The sequence below is a fragment of the Molossus molossus genome, unplaced genomic scaffold, assembly GCF_014108415.1.
Source record: "Molossus molossus isolate mMolMol1 unplaced genomic scaffold, mMolMol1.p scaffold_m16_p_3, whole genome shotgun sequence".
In the NCBI taxonomy this organism is placed as follows: domain Eukaryota; kingdom Metazoa; phylum Chordata; class Mammalia; order Chiroptera; family Molossidae; genus Molossus; species Molossus molossus.
The window spans coordinates 111,952,791-111,978,650 of record NW_023425366.1 but is presented as its reverse complement, the minus strand read 5'-3'; the positions used below and the strand labels follow the sequence as shown (position 1 = coordinate 111,978,650).

Here is a 25,860-nt window from a genome sequence, read left to right as displayed (position 1 = left end):
TCTGCTGGAAGCCTGTTGGGTTGCGGAACCTCTCACTTGGGCTCCTGCTGCCCCCGAAGAGAAGCCTGCAAAGGGAACAAAGGGGTGGGTGTGGTTTCAGCGCCAAAGACACAGGCTCCGTTTAAAATGGCAGAGTCCAGTTATTCTTCAGACCGAGGAAAAGTGACAGGATCGATGGAGCCTCAAGCTAGGGCTTGTTCTGAGGTTAGCACACGATGCAGCTGGATACACTCAGAACACCCTCGAGAAGCCCTAAGATCACCCATGAAACAGCACTGGGTCTCTGTGTCTGTCCGGTGTAGTCTTGCTGCACTGTGCCCAGTACCTCCCAGTGCCATGCAGGACATTTTACAGGGGAGACAGCTGTGAGTTCTAGGATTGTCTGCATTGTATGAGGCGATCGCTCTGTGTGAGGTGCACAGGAACTGAGAGCCGAGGGAAGAGTAAATTCCTGTTTTCCCTCTTACTCCAGGCATGAGTGGAAGGGTGGGCAAATCCCCCTGTTCTTTCCCTCCCATTCTCTCATTTCCCTCCCTGATCCCCTTGCGCCTGCACATGCGGTCGAATTTGCACATGTCCACTGTGAGGAAGGTGGGACCGCTGTAAAGGGCAATGAGGTCGTAAAGCCCCGGGATGCCCAGTGCACAGGCTGGTTTCGGCCTGGCTGTGCACCTGGCCGCTCAAGGGCACTTGGGGAAGCCTGCAGACCACAGGCACCGCTGAGCCGGAGGAACTGCACTTCTCACTCGCCCCAAGCCCCACGCGTCCAGCTCCCTGCCCTGCTCCCTGCCCTGATCCCACCTCTCACCTAACACTTGTGGATCTCCAGCCCCTCAAGGCCAGGCTTCTGGAAGTCGCTTGGGCAGGCCTGCAAGGGGAAAGTCAACCATGGCTTTCGGTCTCCACCTGTGCATGGCCTGATTGTGATTCAAGGCCAGAGCAAACCTGCCGTGTACCAAGAGCATACAGTAGCTTTATACAAATGTAATATGGTTCAATCCACTTCAGGATGAACCTGGTAAAATTTAAAAGATCTGCTTTTCACTTCTAGAAATACAGGTGAGGTTAAAAAAAAATTTGTGCTTCTCAATTTTATACTTTTAATAATCACTTAAAACTAACAATGATCATCACAGAAGCATAAATCCTGTATGATTCCACCTATGTGGGGTCTCTGAAGTTGTCGTATTCATAGGAACAGAAAGTAGAACTGGTTTCTAGGGGCTGGGGTCAGGCAGTTACTGTTTAGTGGGAACAGAGCTGCTGTTCGGGAAGACAGAAGAGTCCTGGGTGGCGGCTGGAGAAGGGTGGTTATACAACAGTATACATGTACCAGGTGACACTGAACTGTACACTTGAAAATAGAAAACTGGTAAATTAAAAAAATGTTTAATATATTTTTCATTGATTTTTTTGGGAGAGAGAGAGAGAGAAACATCAGTGTGAGAAAGATACTTGCTTGGCTGCCTCCTGTACGCCCCCGACTGGGGATCCAGCCTGTAACCTGGGCATGCGCCCTGACTGGGAATCAAACCGGGACCTCTCAGTCCAGGGGGTGATGCTCAGTCCACTGAGCAACACTGGCCCAGCTAAAATGGTATATGTTATGTCGTGTACATTTCACCACAATTTTAAAATCGAATGGCAGCCTGGCTGATAAGGAAAACATTAAAAACTGCAGTTGCCAACAGGCCTCCTTTACTTGACCTTCTGGAGAGCACGGGGTCCAGGAGTCAGATTTCAGTAGCTCACCGTCTGGAACACTGTCTGGGACAGAAAACTGGCTGTGACTTTGCTGATGTCACCCTCGCCTCCCATCTTACAAAGGATGTAGCCATACAGGTTAGCGGCCTGGAGGGAAATCCCAGCTATCACAAGGGCCTGGTTCAGACAAAGCAAAGGTTAAGTTTTCTGAGCATATATTGAAATATTCCTCCCAAACCAAGTGGCGGTGGCTCTGGCCCACACCTAAAGTGACAGCCAGCCAGCCTTTCCTGAGCACTTACAAATGCGTATGGACACGTTTTAATCATCAACAATCCAAGAAGTTGGTGCCATTATTATCCCAGAGAAACTAAAGTTGCCCAAAGTCTAAGAGCTGGTGCGTGGCCAGGATCCAAACTCCAGAGTCCACACCTGGAATCACGCTGCTTTCGCTGTCTACGGATATCTTGTTCTCTCAACGAATGAACCAGGTCATGGCAACAAAATACAATAGCTCTGAAATAAAACTTCAGAACTCTGAGGCTAACTTATTCCTATCTAGGAAGAGTTCCCTGTGCAAGGTAGCATGTCATATGCTTTTTCAAAAAACAACTCTATTAGCAGCATTATTCACATGTGCCAAAGGTGCAGACAACCAAAATGGCCATCAGTGGATGGAGGGACAAATAAAATGTGGCTTGCCCATACAGTGGAATACTATTCAGCCGTGAAAAGGAAAGAAGATGCACACTACATGGGTGAACCCTGAAAATGCTTTGTTAAGTGAAAGAAGTCAGTCATAAAAGACCACGTATTGTATAAATCCACTTATAGGAAATGTCCAGAATAGGGAAATCTATAGAAACAGAAAGATGAGTGGGTGTTGGGCTGGGTAAACAGGGGTGTTGGGAGGTGGTGATGGCTGAAGGCCACAGGGTATCTTTGGGGTGATAAAAATACTCTTAAATTGATTGTGGTGATGGTTACACAACTGAATATACTAGAAGCCATTGAATTATACACATCAAATGGGCCAATTGTATGTATGTGAATTATCTCAATGCAGCTATTCCAATAAATCTATCAACAATAAATAGCAACCCACTGGGACCCCAGGTTCTGTACAGATGTCATCCAAGCAATGTCTGAATCAAGGTGTTGCCTTACCAGCCACTTTAGCTTCAAGGAGAATAAGGTACTAAAGAAGAACACAATCCAAATCATCGGGCAAATGATGAGGCCGAGCCAGAAGATCCGGGCTTCTGCCTCTGTGGCTGTGACATTATCTGGAGAGACCTGTGTGGGAAAATGATTCATGCTGTCACCTTCATTGATGTTCCATGTGCTTCTGTGACGTGCCAGGGTGCCAGCTGAAGTGAGCTTTGTGTAGGGCGGGTACCAGAGCTGCTCAAAGCCCAGAGGAACCCACAGAAACTTCCCACAGCCATTTTCCCCGTTCTGGTTTGACTTTCCCGGAGAGTACCTTTCTGGCTTCAAAGACCCAGTGGCTCCTCCCATCTTCATCCACCTGGTTCCACCAGCGGAGGCCCACCATGAGCCTCCCAGTGACGTTCTGAGGGAAAGGGACAAAGTGACTCTCAGCACGCCGCAGGGAAAGGGGAGGTCCTCACCTGTTTATCGGTGAATAAAATAAAAGTTAAACTTGTACAGGGAGCAGAGAGAGGGGATTTGAACTGTGGTGGTTTCTCAGTCAGTTTTTGAGGCTTCTAATTTTTTTTTTATAATTGTACATTTTTTATTTCTTTTCCTTTATTGATTTTAAAGAGAGAGGAAGGGAGAGGGAGAGAGAGATAGAAACATCGATGAGAGAGAACATCGATTGGCCACCTCCTGCATGCCCCATACCGGGGACTGGGCCCACAACCTGGGCACGTGCCCTGACCCAGAATGGAACCGGGACCTCTCGGTGCATGGGTCAACGCTTAGCCACTGAGCCACACCGGCCAGGTGAGGCTTCTAATTTTTAATTGAGTTTACCTTAAAAAGTGACAGACTCCCCAAATATATAAAATCTTATTATATAGAACATTTACCGAAAGCCTTATGCAGCTGTCATCCTTACAAGCACCTCTTTGTGACCATGACAGTGACCTCCTGAAGCCATTTATTCAACACTAAACAGTATTTTTCCCACTAATTCTAAGTGCCTCTGGCCCACTATTCTTAAGTCTGGATCAGCAGTTTCAACCAGAGTACCTCTTGGCTCAAATCAGCCACGTGCCTCGGGACAGTGACCATCAGGAAACCCAGCCCATGTGTTTTGGTATCACCAGTGTGTGTGTCGGGGGGCTTACCTTCACAGACCAGAAGTCAAAGGACAGAAGGAGGAGCACGGTGACGAAACAGCCCACAAAGCTTCTGCTGAACCAGTCACAGCACACGTAGGTGACGATGGCACTCACTCGGAAGAACAGGTGGAAAAAGGTAGCCAAGGGGTGCCTAGGAAAGAACCCGGAAGGCCCCCTCACTCCATGGCTTCTGACTTGCCACATTCTCCCTAGTGCATTTCAAGCTCAACTCAACAGGCGGCTGCCCCAAGGATATCACAAGATTAGAAGGCCCACAACGATCATTATTACTCTAGCTTTTTGTTTCTCCCTCTCGAAGAAACCTGTACTTTCCCCCAATTTGATTCCAAATACCACATGTACACTTTGAAACTGGGTCACCTTTGAAGTGAAATGTGACAGTGATCACTCACTGCCTTCCCACCTAGCAGCAGTAGTGACTAGTTCCCTAAAGGTAAAGGTTGGGTTATTACCCAGCAACTGAGCAGAGTCCACGTGCAGCCCTGGTTGCTGTCTCGTGTCATCGGGGAATGCATGTTCCTGGATAGAGGGAAATGAGAACGCGGTGCCAACGACAGGTCTAACTCCTAGTTGCTCACAATGAGTAGTACTTGAATGTTGAAATTTAACCTAGGAGGAGATGGTTTTTGTTCACTGGTCCCGTCGGCTCAAAAGAAGACCCAGACCAAGGGGACTGTGCTCATCCTACATCAAATGCTTTAAAAATGAGTCTGAAAGATGAGAGACCCAAGGGTAATCAATCATGAAGGATACCCATTTGTTTGGAGCAGACAGACAGATGTCTGGAGGGGTCAGGCAGGCGACAGCCGTGGGTGACATGGACCAGGTAGAAGACACTCATGGCTTTCTGTTTCTTTTTTAGGAATCCATTTTTGATAGAGCACAGGTAGAGAGAAACACTCAACCAAGATCAAGAGAGCAACATTGCAGCCTGGCCGGGTAGTTCGGTTGGTTAGCGTGTCACCCCAGTACGCCAGGGTTGCGGGTTCATTCCCCAGTCAGGGCACATACAAGAAGCAACCAATGAATACATAAATAAGTGGAACAACAAATCATTCTCTCTCTCTCTCTTTCAAAAAAGCAGTAGTGCAAGCTTGATGATGATGGTGGTGATTAAAGTGCCACCCATCGCTAGGGATGGAGGGAGAGAAAGGAGGGGCAACCCTCCCTCCAGGGCAAGTGACTATACTCTGCAAACCTGCCCTGGTACTGCCAGATCCAATATTTCACAAAAAGCTAGAAATCCAGAGTTGTGATGGCAAACAGGGTTTTGAAATGATGGCTACTAATTATGTTAATAAATGAATGCAAGCTGTGTATCACCCTAGCCCGCCAGCCACCAGGTTGCAACATCTGGGGTGACAAAGGGGCAGCCAGCAGACCTGCAGGGGATGAGCCTGCTGGGTCTTCCCAAAAGAAGTGTGGTCAGAATAAGCAAATGAGGGCTCCTATGGAATTGTGAACGTGAACTAAGATTCAGAAGCAGAATGTATATGACTTCTGCATATCCTCCTGGTGTTCAAAAGAAAGTTCCAAAGGAAGAAGGGGGCAATGCCCAAACACCAGCTGTGCGCCAGAATGCTTCTCCTCTGTGCCTTTCCGACACAGCTCTCCTGGCAGCCTGGGTAAAGTACCCGGCATTTAAGAATTAGATGTGATGCCCTGGCTGGTTGGCTCAGTTGGTTGGAGCATCTTCCCGTACACCAAAAGGTTGGGGGTTCAATCCCCAGATGAGGTGTGTACAGGAGGCAACTGATGTTTCTCTCTCTCTCCCTTCCTCTCTAAGATCAACCAATATATAAAAATATATCCTCAGGTGAGGATTTTAAAAAGAGAGAATTAGACATGATCACACAGAACATTTTCCAAATCTGGGCTGTTCCAGAGAGCAAGACTCTTGGGAATCTCATATACCCTTTTTTGCCTTAAGTGTTGAGGATTTTCAACAAACTGTCTCAATGCAATTTCACCCCTTTGTGCTGAAGATAATGAATCTTGCCATAACTGAAAGTTCTTCGAAGGCAGAAACCATGTTTTAGATCAGTTGATATCCCTAACAGTACATGACATACACAATTCTCAGCAAATATTTGTTGTGTTGAAACTTGTAATCAAGTTTCTTAAGGATCACTGGGACATCTATCTTTTTTGTAGAACAATATATAGACTTAAAGGATGTAAAAGAGACCCAAGTGTGCAGAGTGATCCAGGGTAAAACCTAGAAGTTGAAGTATCAGAATAACTCTCCTGCCCACCACTTCTTTTTCTTTTGTTCTTTTTTTTTTTTTTTTTTTTTTTTGGTGGGGGCTGTGGTTTCCTGAAATAAAACACAGAAAAAATTCCAATTGTTGGAAAGTTCTGCTTAGTTGGGAGGTATTATTATCATTCAATCAAGTTAATATTCACACAGAGCCCAAAGCAAGTAGAAAATAATGCCTGTTGCACTCTCCAATCTTGCTTTAATCCTGTTTGATGAAGGCTGCTCTCGGGGCAACCCTCTGAATGAAGCCTCATGCAGTCTCTCTCGGAGTTTGCCCAGCCTCTGCCCCCACTAACACTAATGTGGCTGAAGACCACTTTTCTAAGAAGTTTGGAGAGTTTTGAAGGCCATAGCTTAAGCCTGTCCACTCTTCCCTGCCATGGGGTCCTCCATTCTCCCAGCATTCTCTCCCGCCACCTCGCAGCACAGCAAATAGACACCGAATCACGGCCACCTCTCAATGCCGCTGGCTTCCAGCCCCACCCTCCTGGGCACCCACATGGTTGCCCCTTGAGAGGTGTCCAGCTGCCACGTTCTAGTCCTGGCTCCAACCTCTGAGTAGCGCCATGGCCTTTGCTAAGCTACGTTACCTCTCAGCCTCAGTGTTTGCTTCTGTGCAATGGGAATGCCAACAGCAGCTACCTCTTAGGACACTGAAAAGGTTGAGCAAAGCGAGCACGTGTGAAGTGCTTGACACACAGACCGTGATCGGTCATTGTGAGCAGCTGATGTTATCTCAGCCCTCAGAGTCACTTGAAACTGTTCCACCTCAAGAAGCCCACTGGAAAATTCCCCCTCTGACCACAACTTTCCCTCTCATACTCCCCGGGGGAAGACTTCATCTCAGGGATCCCCCAAGACTCCAGATCCCAGATTCCCCGTCCCCGATGCTTTCATTGAAGAACGGCCTTCATTCCTCAGCTTTAACGGAGCATTTCCCACCCGGATCCAACACCCCACACCTGGCCTGGTAGAAGTCTGTCACCTCCAGCAGAGGAGGTGGAAAGAATGACAGGTGGTGAAGGGGGAGATGAGAGAATTCAATCAAAGTGTAGTCAAGGTGGGAAGAGCCTCAATGGGCTTTTAAGTTTAAATCCATTTTCAGAGTTCTGGGTCCCAGGACACCTACTGTCTTCCTCCTTTGAAGGAAACACAAGAGGTTCTCCACCTGGAATGTGCATGGACATGTCCTGAGGCCTTCAAATGTGCGCTGCTGCTCATGTCCTGATCCGCGGGGCCAGGTGTGAAGTGGGGCCCGGACGTGAATTGCCCAAAGGAAAAAGCACTGCACTGTACTGGATCCACGAACTCCGGCCCAACTGCCACAGCTGGCTCACTTCTGTTTCTGTAAATAAAGTTTTATTGAACTGCAGCCATGCTCACTCATTTGCTGGCCTGCAAAGCTGCAAATATTTACCCAGAAAGTGTGCCAACTCCTGCTCCAGAACAGCAGGAACAATTTGTTGATGGAATTAGGCTCCACTCAAAACAAACCAAAAATGAAACAAACTGCTACTATCGGCACCTTTCCCCCCAAAAAAATCTGTTTTCAAAAGTGACAGCGTGGGAGCTGCTGGACCAGCAGAACCAGTGATCATGCTGGAAGTCACAGTAGTGTTATCTCCGGCTGGTTGAGGGGGCAGAGACCGGGAACGCGTGCAAGGAGCCATCTGGGTGCTGGAGCTGTTGTATATCTTGATCTCGTGTGTACACATGTATAAAAATTCATCAAACTGTACTCCTGAGATTAGTGTACTTGACTGTATGTACACTATGCCTCAATAAAAATAAAAATAAATGCTTCTGATTGAAGCCACTGGCCAAAGAAAAATCTTTGCAAGTAACCCTAAAAACTCTTCATGTGATACAATACAGCCATTGCATTCCTCAGCATTTACCCAAATAAGTTGAAAACTGATGTCTGCACACAGATGTTTATAGCACCTTTATTCATAATTGCCCAAGACAGGAAGGAGCTGAGATGCCCTTCAAGAGGTGAATGGATTAAACTGTAATACATCTACACAATAGAATATTATTCAGCACTAAAAAGAAATGAGCTACCAAGCTATGAAAAGACATGGAAGAACCTTAAATGCATAGGACTAAGGGAAAGAAGTCAATAGAGAGGGCTACGTACCATATGAGTCCAACTATCTATCTGACATTCTGGAAATGACTAAACTGTTTGGGAGAAGGGAGGTGTGATACAGAGGATGTTTAGGGCAGTGAAACTAGTCTGTCTGATATTGGAATCGTGGGCACCTATTATTACACATCGGTACAACACCGAGAGTAAACCCTGAAGTAAACTATGGACTTGAGTTAATAATAATAATACATTGATTCATCAATTGCAACAAAATATAACACTAACGCCAGATGTTAATAATAAGGGGAAATTTGGGGTGGGGAGGGACTTATAGGAACTGTGTTTTTGCTCATTGTTTCTGTAAACCTAAAACCACTAAAAAAAAAGGAATATGGCCCTGGCCGGTTTGGCTCAGCGGTTGGAGGGTCCGCCGGTGGACCAGAGAGTCCCGGGTTTGGTTCCCGCTAAGGGGCACGTACAAGAGAAAAAAAAATGGATATGGGTCAGTACAGGGGTGCTCTGTCTAGACAGTATATAGAGTAAAACGGGAAGATGATATCCCGTACACACATACCCCTTTCCCACAAACTTCTAAGGCAGGTTTTATTGGGGGAGAGGGGAGTTGATTTAATCCTAAATTCAGCAGTGATCAAATAGTATGTTTAAATTTTGCCCTTTGTTTAATTGTTGAACAGATGAGTAAACTGTACTCAATTTGAAAACTGTACTCTGATTTTCAAGTCTCCAGCTTGCGTTCCCCATAAAACGTCCTATTTTAAATTCTCCCTTTCAGACACCCTGGAAAGCTCTCTGCTTGTCTCTGTGGCAAAGGTCTGAGGAGACCTAGCGTCCTTCCTCCTAGGTTTACTTCACCACTACAAAAAGTAGCATCTGCAGTGATGTCTAGACTATGCTTCAGAATAATTCGGGGGCGAGGTGTGGATGGGTGAGTATGGAACAGGATGGTCATGTGCAGATCATGACTAAAGTTGTGCAATGAATCATATTGTTCTCTGTACTTTTATGTAAATTTGAATTAAAAAGTAGAAAAATCAAAGAAACCATCAGAGGCAGTCTCAACTTTGTATTGAGGCAAGATACCTCAGAAAAACCAAGCCCGTGGGTTGGTATTCTGGGGGTCATATGTGGTAAAAAAAAAAAAAAAATTTAGACCTAAAGTTCCCTAGTTGAGTAAGTGACCATTACAGCTGGATGCATAAGGAAAATTCCAGAAAGCAGGTCCTTTTTTCTGGACTTACCAGTCCCTCTGCCAAGAAAAGGCCACTGCTAGATGAAGTACAAAAGCCTACCCGGCCCGCCACCCTGGTCCCCACCTGGACAGTGGGTACAGTGAAAGCCAGGAAGCCTCAATCCACATTCGAGCGGCATCCTTGCTGCGTACCACCCTGGACAAGCTACTAAACTGCTCAGAGCCTTAGTTTACTCATCTGTAAAATGGGAGAACACTTACTTCAGATGTCTGAGACTTCCAGGAGATAAAAGACTTCCGGTGCCAGACCAGACGGTGGTTGTAGCTAATAGTAATGTACTTGTCTGGCTCATTAATGGTCAGGATTTTCAAGGACAGAAGAAGCGACTTGACCAGTGTCACTCTTTTTGGATGTCCTCTGTCTGACATGCTTTCCCCATTGTTAAAAATGAGCAGGGTGCTACTATTTATTTCCCTAGCCCTGACGCCCACATGGAGTCAGGTGGCTCTTCTGCTAACAGCGGTTTGCCACCATGAAGATGTGGGAGGAAGGGGACCTCCAGGGTGAGGGGGAGACAGCTAGGATGACGTCTGCCCCTCACTGCCCAGCTCCCTGCCACACCCTGGATCGGTGGCCCCACCCCCGTCCTCCTGATCCCACACCCTCCTCATCACCAGACCCCAGGTGAGTCATATGCTCATTACAGTGGATGAGCCCACCTCTGTTCCACTTTCAAGATAAACTCAGCTCCAGGAACAAAGCAGAAAGGGACTGAAGGCTTCCACGCCTAAAAAAAGCAGAGACCCCTGCAAGCCCTTCAGAAACCCCAGAGGGACTGGCTAACAGAGGATGAAGCCACCCGGGTGGAATTTAACTTTTCTTCTCTAGAATGTTCCGGAAGCAACGTTAACACCGTCCTTCAGACTCTGGCTTCTTGCTTCAAACAACAGCACATCCTCCTCCTCCCCCGACATCCGAGCCTGGGACCGGCAGGTTTTTGGACTGCCGGGATGTCTGAGTGGATAATGATTGCTAAGTCCTCACAGCTTTGAGTCAAGGGCCAGCACAACAGAGGCTTGAGTGTGGAAGTGAATACAAAAACAGACTTCCCCCTGGTCGCCCCCTGGTTGTTTCTGTTCTTTATTTCTTTTTAAAGAGACATCCCAACCTTAGAGGCTAGATATGCTCAGCCTGCAAAATGAAAGTGAACCCCCAAAGACAAGTCAGTGGGCCCTGTGTGGAAACCCTCACCCCTTTGTCTGGAGCACCCAGCGATCTCCACCCAGGCCATGTCCTCCTGCTGCTGCTGGACTCATGGACCAGAGAACTTAGCTAAAGGCCCAGAATTTTCAGAAAAATGGGAGACCCAAAGAGCTAAAAGCAAGACTCAACAAAAACTTGTTTTTGAGTACGTGTTCAGAGTAGCCATTCACAGTCACCAAAAGGTGGAAACAGCCCAAATGTCCATCAACAGATGAGCAGATGAACAAAATGTAGGCTATCCATACAATGGAACATCATTCAGTCCGAACAGGGAACGAAGCACTCACACCTGCTGCCACGTGGATGGCCCTTGAAAACATTAGGGTTAGTAGAAGCAACCAAACCCAAAGCACAAATATTGTGTGACTCCACGTAGGTACCTGGAATGGGCAAATTTATAGACAGGAAGTGGGATAGAGGCTCCCAGGGGCCGGGAGGGGGTAGGAACTAGGGAGGTGTTGCTTAGGGTAATACAGGGTTTCTGTTTGGGATGATCAAGAGTTCTGGAGACAGATGTGGTGATGGTTATACAACAGTGTGAATGTATTTAATGACATTGAACAGTACACTTGAAAATGGTTAAAATGGTCAATTTCATGTTGTGCATATTTAACAATTTTAAAAATAAGAAAGAAAGGGAAAAAAAAGAATGATTGCATGCTGCAACATGAAGGAAGCTTGAAAACATTCTGCTAATTGAAAGAAGCCAGACACAGCAGGTCACGTCTTGTCTGATTTCATGTACATGAAACGTCCAGAGTAGGCAAATCCACAGGGGCAGGAAGCAGACTGGCGGCTGCCAGGGGCTGGGGGATGGGAGGGAGGAGAATGGGAACTGCCTGCCTAGTGGCCATGGGGTTTCCTTTTGGGATGACGAACATGTCCTGGAACTGAATGGTGGTAATGGTTGCACGATATTGTGAATGTACTAAGTGCCACTGAATTGTCCACTTTTAAAAGGTGAAAATGGCCAGTTTGACATGATGTGCATTTTACAGTTTAAAAGAAATGGGGGAACAAGAGATGCTGCCTTCACTGGCCCTCCTTGAGAAAGGCCGCAGAGCAGGGCTGAGGTGTGGGGGGGTGGTCACTGACAACCTTTGTGACCTGGGCAAGTGACTTAACCTCTGTGTGTGCGTCCCAGTTGCCGCCTCTGTAAATGGGATGAGGCGGAGGCACTGTGGTGCACAGGCCGCGGCGCCATAATCAAAGCCTCGTTCCGGGAGCAGTGAGCGCGCCCTCGAGGCCGTATACACTGCTGACATACACTGGGGGGTTGCTGGGAAGATCACATGAGAATAGCAGTGCATGCAAGGGCTTAGGACACGGCCTGGTGGTAGCAAGGGTTCGATTCATGCCAGCTAAGCAAGGGGGGTGGCCATCCCACCGCCCTCCTTTTGTGGAAGGCGGTGCTTCACGTAGGAGCCACCGGGCCTCTTGTTAAAACAAAGCTTGACCAGGAGCTCTGGGGGCGCCTGAGAGTCCGCGTGCATGAGCACCCAGGAGGGGCCGGTGCTGCTGGTCCGGAGACCCCCTCACTCGGAGCAGCAGAAAGGAGGAAAGCTGTCGCATGCCGGAATGAGTACGAAGCACCACAAGCTAGGTGACCTAGAACAACAGGAACTCTCTCACAGTGGAGGCCACACTCCAAAATCACACCTCAGGCCCTGCCAGTTTGGCTCAGCGGTTGGAGCGATCAGTGTGTGTGTCTCTCTCTCCCTCCCTCCCTCTCTCTCTTCCACTCTCTCTAAAAACCAATGGAAAAAGTCTCAGGTGAGGATTAACAATAAATAAATAAGTAAATAAATAATCATGTGTCAGCAGGGTTGGTTCCCTCTGAGGGCTGGAGGGACCATCTGTCCCAGGCCTCTCTCCTGCCTCCTGATGGCAGCTGGCACCCTTGGCATTCCGATCTCTGCCCCCATTGTCAAGTGGCCTCCATGCCTCTCTCTTCACATGGGTGTCTTTTTATAAGGACACCTGTCATAATGGATCAGGGTGTCCCTACTCCAGTATGACCTCATATTAACGAAGTATATCTGCAAAGACTTTATTCCAAGTAAGGTCACAGTTCAAGATACCGGAGGTTAGGACTCAACATCTTTTGGTGGGAAGATACAAGTCAACACCCGTAACACCTGCCTTGGGACAAGGACCCCAAAGAAAACAAGTGAGCTAAGAAAGGGGACAGAGAACGTTCTGCAGATGAGCATAGGGTGCTGGGAGGGTGAAGTGAACTGCCCCAGGCCGGGATCAGGCGGTGTGCTTCCGCCAGCAGCTCCTTCTGGAGGGAACTGACCCCCTGAGGAAGGGTCACCTTTTCGAGTCCACAGGAAGAATGGGCTCGCAGCTGCTCTGATGGCAGAATCAGCACCAGAACCGAAGTCTTCACTTGATCTCAGCCCAGAGTTTCCCACAGATCAACTGAAAGAGACACGTGCTTGGTGACAACAGTGACTCCCCAAAATACGAAGGGGTGATATCAGCCCTGCTTGAGGCACTTCCCAGCCCCGGAGCCTGAGAGCTGACGCGAGGCAAACCCAGGCGGGGCTTCTCAACTCCGTTCTCCAAAGGAGCCAGGGCTCCTCAGAGGAAAGGCGACTCGGGCAGATGGAGAAACTCATATGAGGAGGCTGGGACCTCGCCCCACCACAGGGAGCAAGGATGCTGTCAGGGACACCAGAGTCTGGTCAGAAAGACTCAGAAGAGGCTCCCCCCGGCCAAAGGTGCAACTATTTAAGTAGGAATAAGAATACACCTTAATCCATGAGTTATGTGGTGCTTAAAGTAAAGTAAACCCTCAGTGGCCACTGGTGGGGATGCTGGGGAATGATCTTATTATTTGGCGGGGGGGAGGGGCCGGCTAAGAATAAAGCATCTATTATACCATTTCTCTATAAAGTGTGTCTTGCAATAACTATATATTTGAAGAGGGAAGGTTTCTCTTTCTAAATTTCTTTTGCTCACAGGTGAAGACAGAATGATAGAATTAAAATGCCCCCACACTCTGGCTGGTTTGGCTCAGCGGTTAGAGTGTTGGCCTGCGGTCCAGAGAGACCCAGGTTCGGTTCCCGCTAAGGGCATGTACCTCGGTTGCAGTTTGTCCTCGGCCCTGGTTGGTCGTGTGGGTGGCAGCCACTCGATGTGTCCCTTTAACATCGATGTTTCTCTCCCTCTCTTCCTCTCTCTCCCTCCCACTCTACCGGAACAAAAAATGGAAAAATGTCCTTGGGTGATGATAAAAAAATAAATTAAAATGCCCCCATGATGCAACGCCTAATGTTAAGAAGTACAGCTGAGGACAACCAGGCATTAGGAGCTCCCTAATGGAAGAACACGCTAAAACCACTCTGCTCAGCTGCTCCCAGCTCCTGACCTTTAGGCGCACTGTGAGATAATAAATATCTTTGGTCGTATTTGTTATGCAGCAATAGCTAACTAATACAGGCTCTAGTACTGAAAACTTTTAATTCTGTGTAACCCACGTTATATTTTGTCAGGTGGTTCCCAATGGCAGGAAGGACAAAGCGATCGGGTTCCTCTAAGAATCGGGGTGATAAAATGAAGAATCCCAGGCTTACTTAAAGACAGCTGGGGGAGCTGCAATTACAGGCACCTCTGTTAAACAGGAGACTCAGAGTTATCAACTGAGGGAGAGAAAGAGGGCAGAGCAGCTAAGGACTGGCTTTCCAGAAAGCTGGAGAGAAAGTGAGCCTGCAGGAAGGTGCTCAGAGCAGGTGGCGCCTGGGAGAGGCTGAAGAAGGTAAGGAACCTAGATTCTTGTTTGTTTTCACCCTAGCTCGGAGTAGGGTGCTTTTTTTTTTTTTTTTTTTTTTTGCACTGAAAGTAGAATTCACCCATTTATGTGCTTTTGTTTCTGAAGAGCTGCTAGATTCTGCTAGAAAGAACGTGGACAGAATTTAATGGCATCAAATATTAGCTCTGGTGTGAGTGTGGGTCTGTTACTTGGCTCTTGGGAGCTTCGGTTTCCTCGTCGCAAAATGGAGAGAATCCTGTCTTGCATTTTTTTTAACCGTTTTAATGTTTTGGGAATCAGGATGCATCCACTAATGGTTGCAAATATTGATACAGGATTTATTTTCTATCTCCAAAAGCTATCACTGAACCAGTGCACCTTAAAATGTTAGCATCTTAGAAACACAGCCCGACTTACAGATTGTTTAATGGGAGAACTGAGTCATATTAATTCATTCAGCAAATACTGATCACTACCACAGCCCAGCCTGGGGGGCCCCATTAAAATGGTGTCTTCATTTTTATAACAATCCGTGACATTTTAACAAATAATTGTGCTTTCTGGTAACAAAAAGATGTTCCAAATCTAGCCAGACTGGTTTCTGCCTCAAAACTTGGAACTGACTCCTCTCGAAGGAGCTGTGGATTCTTTGGGTGGTGGAGTGACTCAAAGACCAACATCCGGGGGCTGGCATGCAGTTGAGAGGCGGTGGAGGCAACAAAAAAAAAAAGGTGCCACTTCTGGGTTACCTTCCAGAACGGAGCTGGAAAACGAATGTTCTTTTAGAACAGGACATCATTTCGACAGTGTTTCTGCCCCAGATCATGATCTGGATCTAATCATGAGAAACATCTGACAGATAAGTTCAGGTACACGCCTCAAAATAACTGGCCTCCACCCTTCGGAACTGTACATGTGGTGAGAGACCAAGCCTGAGAACTGTTCCAAACGGACCGAATGCAGTGGGCGAGCCTGGATTGGATCCTGAACTGGGGAAGAAAGGACACTGGGGAATGGATTCCACATTAGATTAAGTTTCTCGATTTCAGTCATTGCAGCCTGCTTATGTAAGAGAATGTCCTGTTGTTACAAAACACAGAAAATGTTTAAGGGTGAGGGAGCATGGTGTGTGCAACTTACTCTCCAACACTTCAGAAAACACAAACACACACACAACAGTGTTAGCAATTGGTGTGTCAATTCTTTGCACGATTCTTGCTAGTTTCTGGTGAGTCTGAAATTATCTCAAAGTAAAAAAGGGTTTTTGTAAGTCCTTACAAGGACTCCGATTCAAAATATTGTTTTCCAACTTAACATATTTTGTTGCTGTATTTTTGTTTGTCTGTTTTTCAATCCTCACCCGAGGACATTTTTTCCATTGATTTTTAGAGAGAGTGGAAGGGCAGGAGGGAGGGGGAGAGAGAGAAACATCGATGTGAGAGAGATATATTGATTGGTTGCCCCCTGCATATGCCCCGACTGGGGCGGGGGAGCAAACCTGAAACCCAGGTATGTGCCCTTGACTGGAATCGAACCCACGACCCTTTGGTGCGCTGACCAATGCTCTAACCACTGAACTACGGCAGCCTGGCTGTTGCTGTATTTCCCCCCTTTCATCTGGTTCCATTAGCCACCAGCCTTCCCGTCACACTGGAAGCTGGAAGCTTTGTAATTGCTGTGCAGGTGTATTTGCTGTTTGCAGAGGAATCTGGTCGTCAAAACAATGACTCGCACTGACATCAAAATGGGAGTTTAGATTGTTAAGGATATAGAATTAAATTTGTAATCAACACATAGATGTCTTAAATCAATTTTCAAAATTGTTTAAGAAACAAGTGATTTTAATAAATTGCGCTTAAAGCAGCACCACCGTGTTTACAAGCACCTACGATTTAATGAGGGTCCATGCTAGATCCAGGCCAAGTGCAGGAAACAAAACGGACCAGGTCCTGCCCTCACGGACATCCCCAGTCTCCGGGGTGGGGTGGGGGCAGAGAAGCAAACGGGCAATTTCAACTCTGTGAAAAGTGTCACAAATGGGGTAAGAAGAGTCACAGTCAGAATTTTCAACATCTCCCACGGCACGGCCACTGTCCAATCAGAACAGACCGTGGTGCAGGGTCCCACCAGCTGTCCATGCAGTTCCAGGCGCCAACCTTTTAGTACGAGAGTCGGGCAGGCTATTTACTGACATTTTAAGAAACCCAAGATGTGGACACAACAGTTGGTCATCAGGCCTGGGGCTGACACGGGGCTATGGGCTTCGAGAAGGGGCACCTGGCTCAAAGTAGGGGCTGCTTCTCAGCACTGATGAGGATTAAGATCTAAAGGACATGGGTTTCTTGGAGGGGGGGTGATAATGTTCTGGAATTGGATAGTGAAGACGGTTGCATAATCTTTTGACTATACTAAAAATCACTGAGTTGTACACTTCAAAGGAGTGAATTTTCTGGTGTGTGAATTATACCTCAATGAAAAACAAATGAATTTTTAAGGATATTTTAAGATCTAAAGGACATATTTCAGCAGCAGAGAGCGAAGTGTATACAAAGGTTGGGAGATGAGCAGGAACACGGGAGCTTGGGCTAAGCAGCCTCAGATGGCCCCACAGCCTGACCCCCGAGGCCGGGCCCTCGCAGACAGGCCCCCCCTCAGCTGGCAGCAGCTTCTAGAGGTTTGGGGAGAAAACACAGCATTAGGAGAAATTCCAATGCAAAGCCCCTCACACCCCTTGAAAGTGTAGAAATGCTATCAGGGGAGTAATATTTGCTCCTCACTGTCCTCAGAAGGTGGGGATGGGGGTCTGCAAACTCCGGTGCTTACAGGGCCAAGCTGGGCTGGTAAATAAGTCAGCGAAGGCCCAGCTGGTGTGGCTCAGTGGTTGAGCATCGACCCATGCACCAGGAGGTCACCGGTTCGAGTCCCAGTCAGGGCACATGCCCAGGTTGTGGGCCAGATCCCCAGTGGGGGCATGCAGGAGGCGGCCAATCGATGTTCTCTCTCATGGATGTTTCTATCTCTCTCTCCCTCTCCCTTCCTCTCTCTCTAAAATCAATAAAGAAAAAAGTGTAAAAAAAAAAAAAAAACGTGAACTAAGTAGGTGAGGGCTGGGACTCACCCAGAAGGAGCAGGTCCCACAACTCAACTCAGCCCTTCTTTCCAACTCCAACAGCTTCTCAAAAAAAAAAAAAAAAAAGATTTAATTGCATACTACTAAGCGAAAGAAGTGAGTCTGAAAAGGCTGTATACTATATGATTCCAAATATACGACACTCTGGACAAGATGATGGAGACAGGGGGTCAGTGCTTGCTGGGGTGAGGAATGGGGACGGGGGTGAACTGGCAGAGCACAGAGGACTTGGGGACAGGGAAACAGTCAGAGTGATACTGTGATGGTGGATGCATCATCGTAGTTGTCCAAATGCGCAGACTGTGCACGGCGAAGAGGAAGCCTCACATAGATTGTGGTTGGTGGTGAAGCGATGTAGCTTCATCCATTGCAGCAAATGTTTCATCTGGTGCAGACGCTGATAATGGGGGAGGCCATGTGTGTAAGGGGGGATATATGGGAAATCTCTGTACCTTCCCCTTAATTTTTCTGCGAACCCAAAACTACTTTGAAAAGAAAGTTTAACAAAATAAAAATAATACAACAAAAAATGTATTGAGGTGAAATTCACATCACATAAAAGTGACCACTTTAAAGTGAACAATTCAGAGGCATTTAGTACTTCACAAATTGTTCCAAAACATCTCCACCAGCCCAAAGTAAAACCTCATACTCACCTGGCAGTTTCTCCCCAGGTGTTCCTCCCTGAGTCCCCTGCAAACCACCAATCTGCCTTCTGTCTCTGTCGTGAGTCAGATTTCAAATGTGACCCATTCCAGTTTGTAGATTTAAATTCACAGTTGTTTAAAATACCTCCCTGGGCCCTGGCCAGTTTGGCTTAGCGGTTGGAGCATCAGCCTGTGGTCCAAAGAGACCAGGGTTTGGTTCCCGCTAAGGGCACGTAACTCGGTTGCAGTTTGTCCCCGGCCCTGGTTGGTCGTGCGGGTGGCAACCACTCGATGTGTCCCTTTCACGTCGATGTTTCTCTCTCTCTCTCTCTCTCTCTCTCTCTCTCTCTCTCTCTCTCTCTCTCTCCCCCACTCTGTCTGAACAAAAAAAAAATGGAAAAATGTCCTCGGGTGAGGATTTAAAAAAATAATAATAATAAAATAAAATACCTCCCTGGGCGAAGAGTATATCCGAGGCTTGGAGTCAGTCAGCTGGCTGTCCTTTTGCAATTTCTATTCTAAAGTATTTTAAAATTCAAGGGAGACAGACATCTGTACTGGGATGCAGGAAAACCGTGAGGATCCATCAGTATGATTTGTGGCTGTTTCTGAGTCATTCTGGAAGCCTCCTTCCTCCCGTGATGAGTAAGGAGTAAGTCATTGGCTACGGAACACCCAAGGCTGGGCCCCTGGGAGCATTTCCTTGGAGCTGGCAAAGGATCAGCCCCGGGCTTGTCCCCTTGGCTTCCAAGCCGTATTTATTAACTTGGTCTTTACTAAGGAAATGTCATTGGCATCACATACCAAAATATATGGCTAAGCCTTATATCAACACCTACCCCGCCCCAATGAGGGTGTGCGCGCGCACACATGCACACCAGTGAGCATTCCATATCCAGAAATGGACAGCCTGGAAAAACATGCCAAGTCCCTGGGAGCACAGCAGAACCACACAGCAGGGGCCTTTCACACTCATCCCAACACCTATGAGTCAGCACCTTCCGACAGAGAACCTGAAGTTCCGGTCCTGGGGATGCTGATGAAGTTGAGGTCCTCTGGGAATGCAGACCCCGAGACCTGCATCTGGGACCCCTGCCTTCCACCACCTCCCTCCAATCTCAGAAGTCCCAGACCGGCAGCTGGCACATTTAGACAAAGGTCAACATGAACCAGGTTCCCACATGCATCCCTGGAATCCAGCCAGTCCAATCCATCAGCATCTTTCACCCTTCACCCACCTCCTAACAGACCTCACTGCTCCCTCTCTTGCCCTGCAGGCCACTTGGCAGTCGCAGGCAGCTTTCCCAAGTGTCAACCAGACCATAACATCTCCTGCTCATCTACAAAGACTGCCCATCAAAAGCAGAAAAATTCCAAATTCTTCATGGGTATCCTCAAAGCCCTCCACACCCTTTCCCCTAACAAATCTCCAACTGTGTCTCTTCCTCCCACTCTTCCACTTTCACACCCTGGCCTGGTTCTGACAATACCTCACCTCAGGGCCTTTGCACGTGCTGTTTCCTCTGCCAGAACTCCCTTCTTGTGTATCTTTCCTATGCCCAGCTCCTCCTTCACATGTGGGAGTCCAAATGCACCTACTCAGGTGTCCTCTGAGCGCTTCATGATTTAAAGAAGCCCCCTGGCCCTGGGCTCCTTTTCCTCACATTCCTCTTGATGGCACTCACTAATCTTTGATGTTACTTTATTTAGATATTTTCTTATATGTTCACTGTATTACCCCTAATTAAAATGTCAGCTCCAGGCCCTGGCCAGTTTGGCTCAGCAGTTAGAGTGTCAGCCTGCAGACCAGAGAGTCCCGGATTCAGTCGCTAAGGGCATGTACCACGGTTGCAGTTTGTCCCCAGCCCCATTTGGGGTTGTGCGGGTGGCAACCACTCAATGTGTCTCTCTCACATCGATGTTTCTCTCTTTCTCTTCCTCCCTCTCTTTCTCCCGCTCTATCTGAAAATAAATAAATTAAAAAAAAAATAGAATGTCAGCTCCAGGAGGGCAGGGACCTCTGTGTCCCCTAGAACAGTGTTTAGCACACAAAGATCCTTGAACATTTTTGTTGATTTAATGAATAAATGAGTGAGCAAAAGAATAAACCAGTGGTTCTCAAAAGGAAGCTGATTTGGGGCCCCCCAGCAGTGTCTGAAAACACTTTTGGTTGTCACAACTGGTAGGCCGCCACTAACATCTAGTGGGTAGAGGCCAGGGATGCTGCTAAACATCTTATCGTGCACAGGACGGCCCTCGCGACAGAGGATGTCCAGCCCCAAAGGTCAGTAGCGTCAACCCTGGAATAACTGAGTGAATGAGTTAAATCCTCCAGGTGCGTGCAGTGAAGCTGTACAACAACAAACATCAAAGAACCTGACCAATGTCCCCTTCTGGTCACCAACTTCCTTGATTTTGTGGGCCACAGTTCAGCAGAAATCTCTCTTCAGTGATTGGATTGTTGGGATGGCTTATGTAGTGTTAACAAGAAATATAAATAAGAGGAAGTTAAGTGGCTATAGATGTAAGGAGTTAATTTCAAAATATGTAATTCCGTGCCCTAATCAAAGAGAACTGAAATTTGTCTAGTTCCCTGATTCTGTGGGTTATTTTCCTTGGTAACAGTGGACCTTCCTTAAAATTAAATAATAAGCTCTTAGTGAGATCTGCTTATGTATCATATTTTAATATTTTAAAAATAGATTTTAGAGTGGAAAAGGGGCAGGTTGGCTTGTTCCCCAAAGTCACTGGGGACCCAAGACAGCAAGGGGTCCTCACTTATTGAGGCAAACAGTCTTCCTAGAATAACAACAGAGAGAAACCAAATTCTTCATCTCTTCAGTGTGATAGAGTGTGATGTCTGTGTGTGCATGTCTGTGTCTGTGTGTCTCTATGTCTGTATGTGTCTGTGTGTGTCTGCGTGTGTGCGTGTGCGCGTGTGTCTGTGTGTATGTGTGTGGCTGTATGTGTGTGAGTGTGTGTGTGTCTGTGTCTGCGAGTCTGTGGAGGGGGGGGTGCGGGGGGTGGGGGGAGTTTTGATTAGAGATGTGCCTGTGTTGATTTCTGAGAACGGGCAGCCACCAAGACAACATCTGTACCATCACCTACCCCCCTCTCCTCCCTTGCCCCCCACCCCACCAGCTTCCCTGAGTCAATGTCAAACACACAGGTGTCAGGAATTCTCTGAGTTCTTTCAAATGTACATTTAACTTATCCAAATCCGCACCCTAGAAAGCTGAAGAACCACCTAAGTCAGGATGCTCCGCCAGGGGCGACTTTGCCCCTCGGGGACACCTGGCCATGTCTGGAGTCATAATTCAGGAAAAGAAGGAGCAGCGCTACTGGCATCTAGTGGGTGGCGGACAGGGATGCCGCTAAAGTCCTTCAGTGCACAGGACAGCCCACCACAGAGAATTATCCAGCCCCAGACATCAACAGAGCCAAGGGTGAGAGAGCCGGATCTGAATGGGGTGGGAGCCGTAAGACTGAGCCCTGGAAATGCTGTCCCCCTACAGAGTTCGTCCTGAGCGCTGCCCCTAAGCACAGTGTGATGTAAGATGTGGACTCCAGGGCGAGACTCCCCACCCTGCCACTTCGTGGCTGTGTGACGTCCGGCAAGTCACTCCACTCCTTCCCTCAACTTCTTTATTCCTGAAACCAATAAAAATCCTAGTATCTACCTCATAGGTGTGTAATACAGATTAAATGAATTATTATAAGTAAAACACCTAAAATAGTGCCTGCATATCATAAGTGCTAGGAAAGTGTTTGTTATTGTTTTTCATTCGATATAACTTCCCCTAAAACACGGCCAACAGTTTCATCTGCAGCTCATTTTGAGGAACAGCTTTCGTATCCAACAGGGTAAGATAAATGGATGGAGAAAGACCACTTGAAAGACAAAATGTTATTCTACTTGAGAGGCTAGTTAGGGATTTTTGAGGGTAGTTTCGATTTCATGTGGTTTTTGCCCTGGGACCTGGTCCCCACTGACACAGGACTCCCTGTGGTGTTCTTCTCACTGAGCTGAAGGAGGACCAACGACAAAACACGGACCAAACCAGCCCTGACAATTGAGACCCAGATCAGGTCCAAGGAATGTGCCGGAAGCAAGAGGAGATTGTCCTCCTCGGGTGGGAACCCATGAAAGCCGTGGCCGCCGAGTCCCAGCGGATTTTGTGCAGACAGTGCCTTGAAAGCATGAACATGACTTTCCACAGAAAGGACAGTCTTCAGCTCCAGGGACAACCCCAGTGCGATGTCCTGCTCCAGCTGGGGACACGCCTCCACCCAGTCCTGCCCACAGAGACAGGACACGGAAGTCCCACTTATGGCCAGGCACCAGGTACCATTTATGAAGCCCACATGAGGTATCGGGGTCCCACTCGTCTTGCTACATGTTTCTCACTTGATTTAATCCGCTTTGCACAACCCTGTGATGGAACTAATATCATCACCATTTTACAAGTGAAAAAATGGGGGATCCGGAAAGTTCCTGACTTGTTCAAGGTCACCATGAACCAAGGGTCAATACGAGGCTTCCCTGGGAGTGACCGGGGTGGAGCAGCCCCTGGGTTGGAGGAACTGTGGGCTGGCAAGCAGGACGTGGATCTTGGTGAACGGAATCATAGAAAAGTTTGCAGGAAATAGAGGCTGAAGCTTCTAGGCTCCAAGGTGACTCACAGCACTCTGGCCTTTGCCTCTGGCAGCCCAACACGGCCGAGGTAGGTGGCAGAACACCAGGAATGTGTGTGGGGGTGGTGACTGGGTCTCCCAGGGAGATGAGGAAGCTGTGTAGCTCTCCTGCACCCTTTAATTAGAGCTAAGTAAGATTCTGATCACGTCAATGCCCTGCATAAATTCCAACTCTAGAACTAAATTGTCCAGTATAGTAGCCACAGGTGACTATTTCAATCAAAACTGAATATCCAAATTTCTGTCCCCTGGTCACACGAACCACAGATCAAGTGCTCAGCAGCCAGTGTGGCTGGTGGCTACCATATCAGACAGCAGAGATATGGTACATTCCCATTCTCATAGCAAGTTCTAGCAGACATCACATCTCCACAACTCTGCTTATAAGCCCTTCATAGTGTGGTCCCAGACTTCTCCCCAGAGAACCTCTCTCCACTCTCTAAGCTCATCGTGCCTCTGCGCCTTTGCATGTGACACCCTGCCCTCCTTCCCTGCTTAGCTAACTGCGACCCATCCTCGGGTCTCGGCTCGGCCGTCACTTCTTCCCCCGCCCAAGCATGTAAACACTGAGTCGTAACAGCCAAGGGCAGACCTACGTCCTATACCCTGGCACCAGTGGTTTTCAACTGGGGACATTTGGCAGTGTCTGGAGACATTATTGGGGGGATGCTACAGGCATCTGGTGAGTAGAGGCCAGGGATGCCTTTACCCCATCCTACAATGCACAGGACGGCCTCACAGCAAGAAGTACCTGGCCCAGAATGTCAGCAGTGTTGAGATTGACCATCTCTGCTGTCAACTAGGCAACTCTTTATAGGCAAGGGAATGTGTCCTTACACCACATCTCCCCAGCCACCAGCCCAGGGTCAGGTACACAGGAGGTGGTCAATAAATGAATATACAATGAGTTTAGATGTCATACAAGATTTTTTCCCCAGGATTCCAGTTAGTTCACAGTGTCTTCCCTTAAAGACAATCACTGATCATTATGGTAGGCTGAATAATGCCCCCCCCCCCAATATGCAGGCCCTAACCCCTGGAACCTGTGAGTATTACCACACATGGCAAAGGGGCCTTTGCAGATGTGATTAAGATCTTGAGATGGGGAGGTTATCTCAGATCATGCTGCTGGGCCTTAAATGCAACCACAAGTAACCCTGTAAGAGGAAAGCAGAGGGAGATTTGACACAGAGCTAAAAAGCAACAACGTGAAAACGCAGCAGAGAAAGATTTGAAGATGCTCCGCTGCTGGCCTTGGGAATGCAGGCAGGGACCCCAAACCAGCGAGCACCAGGACCTGGAAAAAACGAAGAACAGATGTCCCCCCAGAGCCTCCAGAGGGAGTGTGGCCCTGCTGACACATGACACCCCTTGTCCTCAGCCCAGTGAAACCGACTTCAGACTGCCGGCCTCCCAAACTGTGAGAGAATACATTTCTGCTGTCTCAAGTCACGGAGTTGATGGTAATGTGTTACTCTGGCCCCAGGAAACGAGTGCTGTCCTAGTCCATGCCGAGGTTTACTGGATTTGAATCAGAGAACTGAAAAGGAACGACATGTAGGTGCCAGGTCCCCATGCCTGCTGGCTGCATGGCTGGAAAGAGAGATGGGGCAGAAGCCGGTGAGGGCGTGTCACGGAGCTAAGGGTGTTTCTAGATGTGGCAGCCGCCTGGGTCATCAGCAATCATGTTTACGGGTCATTTTTCACACCTCCGTTCTGCCGCTTTCTGCAATGCTGAAGGCCTCAGGCAGGCAAGTGATGTGACCCAGGACTCTATATCTGGCTGGCTGGAACTGAAGCAGGGATTGGAATAAAAATTCAAGCCCTGGTCCACCTCTTCAGCCTCCTGCCAACCCCTTTCTCCCTTCCCACCACCCGCCAGACATAGAGGATTTTCTCTGACCTTCCAACACCGCCTTAGGGTCTTTGCACCTGCCGTTCCTTCCACGTGGAATTTTTCCTCCAGGGTCTCCCATGACTGGTTGCTTCTCATCATTCAGGTCTCAGCTCAAATGTCACCTCTTCAGAGATGCCCTCCCTGACTGTGTTAAGTGGCCTTGCCCAGTTACTTTCTCTTTCATCACCCTGTTGATTTTCTCCCAAACATCTTTGTTTACCTCTTCAATGTTAGTCCCCTCCCCCTCCCCCCACGACCCCCTTCTTCCCATAGGCTCCAGGAGGGCAGGGACTTTGTCTGACCTGTCCGGGGTGTGCCCCTGGCCCATGCCTGGCACACACTAGGTGCTTATACGCTATGAATGAATGAATGATGAATGGACGTGAATAAATGACTCTGCAGCTTTGGGGGATGCCTGACCAAAGCCAATCCAGACATACCTGATCTTGGCTTTCCGAAAGGCCAGCTCCTCTTCGTTGCCGAAGTCCAAGGACACATCCTCAGTATCATCCACCAGGGCCTGGGTTGGGGTGAGGGGCACCAAAGGCTAGTGACAGACCCACCCGTGTTCACTGTCCTACCCCCACCCTCCCGGCAGTCTGGGGCCCTCCCTTCTCCACCGTCACGTCCATTTGCGGTCCAGCCAGGCCCAGGTCCCGGACTCGGGTATCCCTCCTCCTCCCGCTTTTTCCTAGCGCTCCTGCAGGCTCCTCCGGTCCTCACATCCTTCCCCGCCCAGCATCCCCGCGGCCCTACCTGCTTCATCCTCCCTAGAGCCCACCTGGAGCCCGGAGCCCAGACCCGGGGCTCCGGCTCCGCCTCTCGCCGAGAAAGAGCTGTGATGCCCGCGGGGCGCTGGCGGGACCCGGTGGGG

General features: G+C 48.2%; 1 protein-coding gene across 1 annotated transcript; it reads right to left on the bottom strand.

The window, feature by feature from the left end:
* Nucleotides 1-12: 12 nt before the first annotated feature.
* Nucleotides 13-25,860, bottom strand: TVP23A (trans-golgi network vesicle protein 23 homolog A). Its single transcript, XM_036279261.1, has 8 exons — nucleotides 25,743-25,860; nucleotides 25,427-25,506; nucleotides 4,020-4,164; nucleotides 3,188-3,277; nucleotides 2,872-3,000; nucleotides 1,753-1,881; nucleotides 809-868; nucleotides 13-65 (listed from the first exon to the last, which is right to left on the bottom strand). Exons 1-7 carry the CDS (start codon nucleotides 25,749-25,751, stop codon nucleotides 809-811), a joined length of 642 nt encoding a protein of 213 aa, XP_036135154.1. The 5' UTR covers nucleotides 25,752-25,860; the 3' UTR covers nucleotides 13-65.